This window comes from Plecotus auritus (assembly GCF_963455305.1).
Source record: "Plecotus auritus genome assembly, chromosome: 4".
NCBI lineage: Eukaryota > Metazoa > Chordata > Mammalia > Chiroptera > Vespertilionidae > Plecotus > Plecotus auritus.
The window spans coordinates 18257166-18267540 of record NC_137775.1 but is presented as its reverse complement, the minus strand read 5'-3'; the positions used below and the strand labels follow the sequence as shown (position 1 = coordinate 18267540).

Sequence of the window (10375 nt, the reverse complement as noted above, 5' to 3'; positions counted from 1 at the left end):
AGATTAAAGAACTCTCAAAATTCAACATTAAAAAAACAAAAGACCCAAACAGAAAATGTACCAAAAAAAAGAGAAATATTTCACCAAAGAAGAGGATGACAAACATATGAAAATATGTGCAACAACCATTAGCCATTAAGTAAATGCAAATTTAGACAGAAGGCCAAGAGACACATGAAAACATGCTCAAAGTCACTAATTATCCGAGAGATGCAAATCAAAACGATAATACAATACCATCTCACACCTGTCAGAATGGCTATCATCAACATATCAACAAATGACAAGTGTTGGCGAGGATACGGAGAAAAAGGAACCCTCGTGCACTGCTGGTGGGAATGCAGACTGGTGCAGCCACTGTGGAGAACAGTATGGAGTTTCCTCAAAAAACTGAAAATGAAACTCCCATTTGACCCAGTGATCCCACTCCTAGGAATATATCCTAAGAAACTAGAAACACCAATCAGAAAGGATATATGCTCCCCTATGTTCATAGCAGCACAATTTACAATAGCTAAGATTTGGAAACAGCCTAGGTGCCCGTCAGCAGATGACTGGATCAGAAAACTATGGTACGTCTACACAATGGAATACTATGCTGCCATAAAAAAGAAGGAATTATTACCATTTGTAGGAACCTGGATGGAATTAGAGAACATTATGCTAAGTGAAATAAGCCAGTCAATGAAAGAAACATACCACATGATCTCACTCATTTGGTGATAATGAAAAACATTATAAATTGATGAACAAAAAGGTAGATACAGAGGCAGTAAAGCATCAAACAGACTGTCAAATTACAGTGGGAAGGTTAGGGAGAGGTGGGGGAAATAAGAGATCAAACGAAGGACTTGTATGCATGCATATAAGAATAACCAACGGATGCAAAACATTGGGGGGTGAGGGAATGTATGGGAGTGGGGTTGGGGGGGGGCAATGGTAAGATATATACACATATAATACTTTAATAAAAAATATGTAAAAAAAAATAAAATTAAATAAATAAATAAAAGCTTAACGAGACACACTCCAATGAGAACAGCTAAAATAAAAAATAATACCAAATATTCATGAGAATGTGAAGAAAGTGGATCTTTCATAAACAGCTGATGGGAATAAAAAATGATACAGCCACTGTGGAAAATAGTTTGGCTATTTCTTTTAAAAAAATTAAACATGTACTTACCATTTGACCCATAATCACACTCCTGGGCATTTATCCCAGAGAAATTAAAATGTGTATCTATATAAAAACTCATAAATGATTGTTTATAGTAGCTTTATTTGTAATAGTGAAAAACTGGAAATAACCAAATGGCCCTCAGTGGGTGAATAGTTGTACAAAAACTGTGGCATATAAATACCATAGAGTACAACTCAGTAAGTAATGCAGGTCACAAAGGCATTAAAGGGTTAAAATTATTTAAATGGAGCTACATTTGATTGCACATTGTACTTTTACAAAGATTAAATTGATTCCATAGTTAATTGTATGTAAAGGTAAATACTTATAAGCTTAATTTCAAGAAATACATCTCTTCAGGTTACTTCATATAGTAAGATTTCATTTTTAATATGCAAAATATTTGCAATACCAACCAAGCCATTATGCTCAATTAACATTTGACAAAGGAGGCAAGAGCATACAATGGAGTCAAGACAGTCTCTTCAATAAATGGTGTTGGGAAAATTGGACAGATACATGCAAAAAAATGAAACTAGACCACCAACTTACACCATACACAAAAATAAACTCAAAGTGAATAAAGGACTTAAATGTAAGATGGGAAACCCATAAAAATCTTAGAAGAATCCATAGGCAGCAAAATATCAGACATATCTCGTAGCAATATCTTTACTGACACATCTCCTAGGACAATGGAAACTAAGGAGAAAATAAACAAATGGGACTACATCAAATAAAAAGCTTCTGCAACCGCAAAAGAAACCATTAACAAGAAAGAGAGCCCACCGCATGGGAGAACATATTTACCAATGTTACATCCAATAAGGGTTTAATCTCCAAAATTTATAGGGAACTCATACAACTTAACAAAAGAAAGATAAACAATCCAATAAAAAATGGGCAAAGGACCTAAATAGACTTTCTGAAAGCAGACATACAGAAGGCCAAGAGACATATGAAAAAACGGTCAGTCCCTAATCATCCGAGAGAGCAAATCAAAATGACAATGAGTACCACCTCACACCTGCCAGAATGGCTATCATCAACAAATCAACAAACGACAAGTGCTGGCGAGGATGTGGAGAAAAAAAAAAAAATCCTCGTACACTGCTGGTGGGAATGCAGACTATTGCAACCACTGTGGAAAACAGTATGGAGTTTCCTCAAAAAATTAAAAATGGGCCCTGGCTGGTTTGGCTCAGTGGAGAGAGCGTCAGCCTGCGGACTGAAGGGTCCCGTGTTTGATTCCGGTCAAGGGCACATGCCAGGGTTACGGGCTCGATCCCCAGTAGGGGGTGTGCAGGAGGCAGCGGATCAATGATTCTCTCTCATCATTGATGTTTCCATCTTTCTCTCTCTCTCCCTTCCTCTCTGAATCAATAGAAATATATTTTTAAAAAGTTAAAAATGGAACTCCCATTTGACCCAGTAATCCCACTTTTAGGAATATATCCTAAGAAATCAGAAACACCAATCAGAAGGATATATGCACCCCTATGTTTATAGCAGCACAATTTACCATAGCTAAGATTTGGAAACAGCCTAAGTGCCCATCAGCAGATGAATGGATTAAAAAACTGTGGTACATCTACACAATGGAATACTATGCTGCTGTAAAAAAGAAAGAATTCTTACCACTTGCAAGAGCATGGATGGACCTGGAAAGCATTACGCTAAGCAAAATAAGCCAGTCGGAGAAAGATAAATATCACATGACCTCACTCATTTTGTGGAATATAATGAACAACATAAGTGGATGAACAAAAATAGATCCAGAGACATAGAAGCATCGAACAGACCACCAAATCTCAGAGGGAAGACAGGGGAGGTTGGAGGGGATAGGGTAAGAGATCAACCAAACCAAAGGACTTGTATGCATGCACAGGAGCATGACCATTGGACACAGACAGTAGCGGGTGAGGGCATGTGCTGGGGATGGGAGTGGCCAGGGAGAGGTCAATGGGTGGAAAAGGAGCCATATATAATACTTTCAACAATAAAGAATTTTTTTTTAAAAAAAGTTAAAATTATTTAAATGGACCTAGATTTGATTGCACATTGTACTTTTTCAAAGGTTAAATTAATTCCATAGTTAATTGTATGTAAAGGTAAATACTTATAAGCTTAATTTCAAGAAATACATCTCTTCAGGCTACTTCATAGAGTAGGATTTCATTTTTAATATGCAAAACATTTGCAATACCAACCAAACAAAAGTAAAATGAACTTGAGTCCATTTAAAGTGAATGAAACATAATTCCTAAAAAATAGTTATTGTTTGAGATGTTTCAATGCTAGTAAAAGAATACACAAATGCACACATCCCCCAAGCAGCCAATATTTTAATGCACAATATTAACTAATATGTAAAAAGTGCTTTCACGATCTGTTATCAACTAAAATAAAAAAATTCATCATATAAATTTCAAAAATGTGTTCTTTGACTTCTAACCTCTGCTCTTCTTTAGCATTACCTGTGAAGGAGAAAAAAATATGAAGATTCATATTATACCTATAGCAAATAAAACATAATCCTCAACAAAAAAATTAAATATTCCTATGTTTATAATATGTTAAGACTCTGAATTTACAAAACCCAATACAGAAGATGATTAGGGAATCCTTTTGCCTTATAAATGGTCTGAGACTTCTACTTCTCTCAAATAATGTAAAATGTTCCTACATTCTCAAAATCTGGTTTTATAGTCACTTCTAGATATTAATTTCTTCAATTGTAAGCCAAAAGTGTCCATATTAATGGTTCCTAACATTTGTAGACAATTTAGTAATCCTGGGAGTTACAGAAAGTTCTAAACTTCTAAAATCCTATTTATAAATTGGGCATTTAACAACTATAAACCAATACAAACCCATTGCAACACCTTATTTCTTACATTTGTTCTGGAATTATAGCAATTTAAAGACCAAGACTAGTCATCTAATGCTGAAAGCTGAAAGCTTGTTAGGTAGACAATTTTCAAAACATAATAGTCCATGACAGAAATGAAACAACAGATCTTTAGTCTTAAAAGACGGGAAGCATTAGAATAGAATATATCAAAAAAATTTTTAAAGAACTTACCTACTTTTAGGTTAAGCATACCTATCATTTGTTAATAAAAACAAACAAACCCTAAATTTAAAATACATATATTCTTCAAGCTCTTAAACCCTGATTTACCTACAGAAAAACTGACTTTGATTCTAGAATCTTGTTAGAATGTTTATAATTGTAAGAAAATATGAAACCCCTAAAAAAAAAACGCCAAGGCATGAACATTTCTAGGCTTGCACATATGCCACCAAATAGGTCTATATCCTAAGTTAGTACTTCTCTGTTTTATGTTAGTATGGATATTACAAAAGGAAGTACTATGTACTCAAATGAATTTACAAAATGCTGAGTATATTATGTATTCAAATTTACAAAATGCTAAGTTAAACAGAGTTCAACAAATTTCTTTACTGCTATATTTCCCATAATCTTTTAGAACTTTACATATCTATACTAATAAAAGGGTAATAAGCTAATTAGACCGGGAGACCTTCCGGACAAAGCCATGGTGGTGGGGCCGAGGCAGAGGCGGTTAGGGGCGATCAGGCCAGGAAGGGAGGGGAGTTGGGGGTGATCAGGCCGGCAAGGGGGGCAGTTGGGGGCAAGCAGGCTGGCGGGGGGTGGGGGGAGTTGGGGGCGATCAGGCCAGCAAGGGGGGCAGTTGGGGGCGAGAAGGCTGGTGGGAGGGGCAGTTGGGGTGAGCAGGCCGGCAGGCAAAGTGGTTAGGGGTGATCAGGCAGGCAGGCAGGCAGATGAGCGGTTAGGAGCCAGCAGTCCCAGATTGCGAGAGGGATGTCCGACTGCCGGTTTAGGCCCGATCCCTGTCGGACATCCCCCGAGGGGGTCCCAAATTGGAGAGGGTGCAGGCCAGGCTGAGGGACCACCACTTCCCCATGCACAAATTTCGTGCACCGGGCCACTAGTAGTTATATAAAGATGTTAACATTGTGCAAAGATGAACAAAAAGTATATGGAACTCTATACTACTTATGCACTTTCTGTGAGTCAGTCTATAATTATTTCAAAACAAAAGTATACAAAGACAAACAGGGTCAAAAGTAAGTCTGTCTCCCACATCGTTCCCAGTCAACCATGGTTGCCAATTTCTTGCATATTCTTATAGTAACAGACTCTATATACATAATAACATTGTGACTATTCAAGGAGGTATAGTATGTTAAGTTATCTAAATGTATCTTGACACCAGAAGCTTTTCATGGTGGGGCATCTATTAACATCAAGTGGAAATGACCTCAGGAATATATTTGGAAAAAACTCTGCCCTAGGCCTCATACTCTCACATTATATAGAACTACCAGTAAGAAGCAATCTCCTGTTTTTATAAGTAATTTGAGTCATAAGTCACACAAAATACAGTTAGAAAAACAAATAGGCAATTAGAAAAGCAAAATGATCAAGAAGGTTTGATAAATTTCAAGGTGATAACCTTCTCAACTATCTATAGCCCACTACAAATCCTACAGATTACAGCCAAATATTAATTTTCCCCTAAACAGTAATAAATCAGTGGCCATGAATCTTTGCATCAGCGATCCATAATATACATACAGAGAAAGAAAATCTGACTCCTTAATTAAATCCATTAACAGGAAAAGCTAAGTGTCAACTGAGTAGACAAAGCTGAATAAAAAAATCTAAATCAGGCAGAGGTGATGAACCAAGTGATATTTTTAAAGTCAATTCTTGTTCAAGAAAAAAAAACTCATGCCTGGCCAATGTGGCTCAGTGGTTGAGTGTGGATTTATGAACCAGAAGGTCATGGTTCCATTCCTGGTCAGGACACATGCCCGGGCTGCAGGCTTGACCCCCAGTGTGGGGTGTGCAGGAGACAACCGATCAATGATTCTCTCTCATCATTGATGTTTCTATCTCTCTCTCCCTCTTCTTTCCTCTCTAAAATCAGTAAAAATATATTTTTTTAAAAAAATCAGGCCTTACCTTTGCTGCAGCCAGTACATGCTGGTCTTTAATGATTCCACACTTATTCTTACAAGCATCTGTCCTGGACTCTTCTGCCAGGCGACGAATAAACAGTAAACAGTTCAGATGCACCTTTAAAAGAGAAAATTCAAAAGTATTTTTAAAATATTGATGTTCTGAATTAAGGACTTTTAAAAATAAAAGATAACAAAATTTAATGTACTGATTTAGTATTATGATTAAATCAATTATTTTTTATTTAAAGTAACAGAATCTATTTTAATATAGGGGCATCTTAGATTCCATACAAATGAGACTTAGTTATTGAAATACATGAAATAAGGCCATGTAAGGCTAACCAAAGGCTACAGACAATAACATTATTGTAAAGCATCCTTAGATCAAAATTTATGTATAACTTTATTAAGTAACAAATATTCCTGCTTCTGATTCCAAATAAACTTATGTATTTAAAATTTTCCCAAAATTTAAAATCAAAACAACATATTTAAGGCTAGTCATCTTTCAATCTATAATCCAAGGTCTAAAGATTTTTTTAACCAGTTATTTGAAAGACCTATTCAAAAAAAAGGTAATAATTGAAATACTGAAGATTTACTGAGTTGAAAAGTGTAAGTACAAAGGTCATTACTTATTATCTAAAACAAAATTCAAAACTCCACAAAGGACTGTAGTTAAGTAAGTTGTTAGCATTGTGGAAAGCTGGGTAAAAGATACATCAGCAGTCTCTACTATTTTGCCACTTCTTGTGAATCTAGATTGCAAAATAAAAATATAAAGCAAGAGTCTACAAAAGGGTAGACTGTCAAAAATAAGTCTCTTTTCCATGCAGTCCCATATTAATTGTACACTCAGAATATTCAAGGTGTTACATTAAACATTAGAAATAAAATAGTCCCAAACTTCCCAGGACAATGGCAGAACCAAACCTATAAAGAAATCAAACAGATGATAGAGTAAAATAGGGTTAATCCTTTCTAGGAAGATTCAGAAAGGCTTCGCTGAAGAAGTGGTATTTGAACTGGGTTTTGAAAGAATTGGAGTTTGCTGCGTAGAGTGAGGACATCTTCAGGCAGAAGAAATATCATATACAAAACACAACATAAAAGTAGATTAGTTTTGTGTTAAAGATAATGGGAGGCACAAAAAAGAGATATGTATAGTTCCTTCCCCTGAAGAAGCTGCATACCACAGTAGGAGACAACACTGAGATATGAAATTCTTATGAACAGTGTCAAATTACCAATAGCTAAACTATATGATGTACACCTTTTCTGCTATCAAAATTCAGAAAAAAATAGGTCAGAACAGACTGCCTTAATTGTAGAAAGGTTTACGGATGATGTGGGACATCTGCTGGGTAAGATTATGAAGTGTCAATGGCAAGCAGAAAACCCTAAGCAAAGAAACCAGGGTGATGCATGGCATACACAGAGAGTGAAGGAGAACAAGTAAAAGCCAAAGAAAAGCATCCAACCTAGGAATAGATATTGGCCTAAAGAAATTCATTTCCCCTTCCACTGACAATGCTCAGAATTGCAGCTCACCTTCTTTCCTGCACCACCTGGATCCCACCTGTTGTCCATGAGTCACTTTGGGGCAGACAGGTGTGAATGTAAGGAGAATCTGATTACTTGAGAAATTTTTGCCAACCTATTTAACAGTCTCCTAGATATCCTTGAGCAGGCACATTTCTTCCCCATCCACTTGGGACCGCAGGACCAATCAAAACTCCAGAAAAAAATTACCTAAAAATGGCTTGTAAATCAATTTCACTTTAACCCAAGGCACTTGTGCCACCTTTATCATCACCACTGCGGGGGAGGAGGGGAGAGATGGTTACAAAACAGAATATATACTGTCTTTTCTTATGGGATCTAAGACAGGAACAAAATAAGGAGGGGAGAAGATATTAGATGGGCTACTTTTTCAAGCCAGAAACAAAAATGTTTGTTTTGGCCCTGATCGTTTTGGCTCAGTAGGTAGAGCGTCCGCCTGCGGACCGAAGGGTCCCAGGTTCGATTCCGGTCAAGGGCATGTACCCTGGTTGGGCACATCCCCAGTAGGAGAGGTGCAGGAGGCAGCTGATCGATGTTTCTCTCTCATCGATGTTTCTAACTCTCTATCCCTCTCCCTTCCTCTCTGTAAAAAAAATCAATAAAATATATATTTTTTAAAATGTTTGTTTTGGCTTCAGAGACCAAATAAAGGAAAAATGAAAACAATTCTATAATGTCCTTGTTAGCCACAATTCTTGACCTTGATCTCCTGAAAATTAGGTACCCACTTATAATGTCTCCTTTACTCAAAGAGCTCTTGTAACAAACCTTAGGCATCTCCCATGGTTTAAACCTAGGGAAACAGTGTTCATTCTGCCAGAGGGGTGTATGTTCCAGGCATTCAACATGAAAACGCTCAATTTATTTCACAGCGGCTTGGTTGTGGCTATTGACTAGCTAAGCATGATGCTACAGGTATTACGAGTCAGATAGTGGGTTGGCTTGGAAACTGAATTAACAGGTGTTCTTGTCTGTCCAGGAAAACGAATTCACAGCTGAGAGCAAACTACTTACAAACACATTTCTGAATCGGGGTTCTATAGTAAGTAAGCAAAAGTAGAGAAAACAAGGCAATATATTCGGTCAACAAGGTAAAAAGGCACGTCAGTAATGCCTTTTACAATAGTTAAATAAAAAATGACCCGGCCCGAATTCTAAAATCTACTTATAAATGGCGTATCTTTCTTCCTTTGGCAAGTACACTCCACTCCGTTCCATACTGTGCTCCGGAACAGCGATATTTAAAAGCGATAAGCAGGAACTTAACGTTAGTTTTCTCCTTACGTTGATGTGGCTAACAGCCTTCTAGATAAACAACAAAATGAAAAGAAAAGAAAAAAGGCACCGATATCTACATTTCAGTGGACTCCAAGAACCAGGAATATGAACGTTCGGGCCGGACCGGGGCAAACCCGTGTGGTCTCTGCGGGACACGCCCTAAACGCAGGCCTGAAAGAACGAGATTGTCTGGGGGCGCGAAATAAAGGCTGGGGGCTTATTTCCCCGACCTGCCCCTGCCCCACTCCAAGCCCCACAGGCAGAGAACTCACCAGTAAGTCGCAACTGGCCCCTAGATGAAGGTGAGGTTTCTGTCGCTTGAAGACGCGCCTCAGAAAGCCGCGGGGAGCCTTGCGCTTGATCCGCTTCCTCTGAGAGATGGTGGCCGCGACCGCCATGCTCCCCGTCAGGCACCAGCCGCCTGGGCCTACGAGGTCCTCCGGGCACCGCACAGAAGCAACCGTCCGCGGGCAGAGCGAAAACAAGCCCGCGGATCAGCAGCTTCCTCCAGCCCGAGACCTCGGCCCGAGCGTTTGAATCCGCCGCCGAAGGAGCGCGCCCGGCGCTCGGCAGTGACGTCATCCCGCGCTAGCCCCGCCCCCGGGGACGCCTGAAGTTGATTGAAAACACCCGTGGTCGCCAGGGTGCTGTCCTTAAAGGGCCCAGGCCTCCTGGAATGGCCCAAAGTAATACAACGATCCTGAGGAATGATTTCTCCTAGGTTTCATAGAGATGTCGTTAAACTGGAAAATGTGGGTATGCCAGGGCAGCTACACCTACCCTCCAAGCTCCCACTCGATACTGAGCCCAAGGGCAATGGACTTAAAAAGTAGAGTTGAAAGACGTTTGTGATGTTGTATCAGGATTCCTAAAGAACCAATGTCTTCCTAGCAAGGCATGATTTTCGGATATTAACAGCTAACACTTTACGCTTTTACAGAATTCCATTTGATTCTTTCCTGAAGTCTTTTCGTGAGTCTATCTTTTCTTTATAAATTCGGCTCCCTTTCATTTTAAGGCCCTTCCAGGTAACCTTGCAATAACTTCAGGTGTAGTTTAAATACTACCTCTTTGAAAACTTTGCTACTTCTTCAAGCAATTAACTTTTCTATTATCTAAGCCAGTGGTCGGCAAACTCATTAGTCAACAGAGACAAATATCAACAGCACAACGATTGAAATTTCTTTTGAGAGCCGAAAACTGACTTCTGCGCATGGGCCACGAAGTTTCAATCGCACTGTATGTGCGCGCCTGCACGTGGTATTTTGTGGAAGAGCCACACTCAAGAGGCCAAAGAGCCACATGTGGCTCGCGAGCCGCAGTTTGCCGACCACT

At 38.7% G+C, this 10375-nt stretch overlaps 1 protein-coding gene across 2 annotated transcripts; it reads right to left on the bottom strand.

Annotated features, from left to right (window-relative positions):
• Positions 1–1263: 1263 nt before the first annotated feature.
• On the bottom strand, positions 1264–9627 carry CENPW (centromere protein W; the record flags this gene model as incomplete). 2 transcript variants are annotated; one of them, XM_080667147.1, is made up of 3 exons in its annotated part: positions 9313–9627; positions 6201–6314; positions 1264–3660 (listed from the first exon to the last, which is right to left on the bottom strand). In XM_080667147.1, exons 1-3 carry the CDS (start codon positions 9436–9438, stop codon positions 3634–3636), a joined length of 267 nt encoding a protein of 88 aa, XP_080523273.1. In that variant the 5' UTR covers positions 9439–9627. The 2 variants fall into 2 exon arrangements, with proteins under 2 accessions (XP_080523273.1, XP_080523274.1); XM_080667148.1 differs by lacking the exon at positions 1264–3660 and having other exon boundaries at positions 6197–6274; positions 9313–9550.
• Positions 9628–10375: the final 748 nt, after the last annotated feature.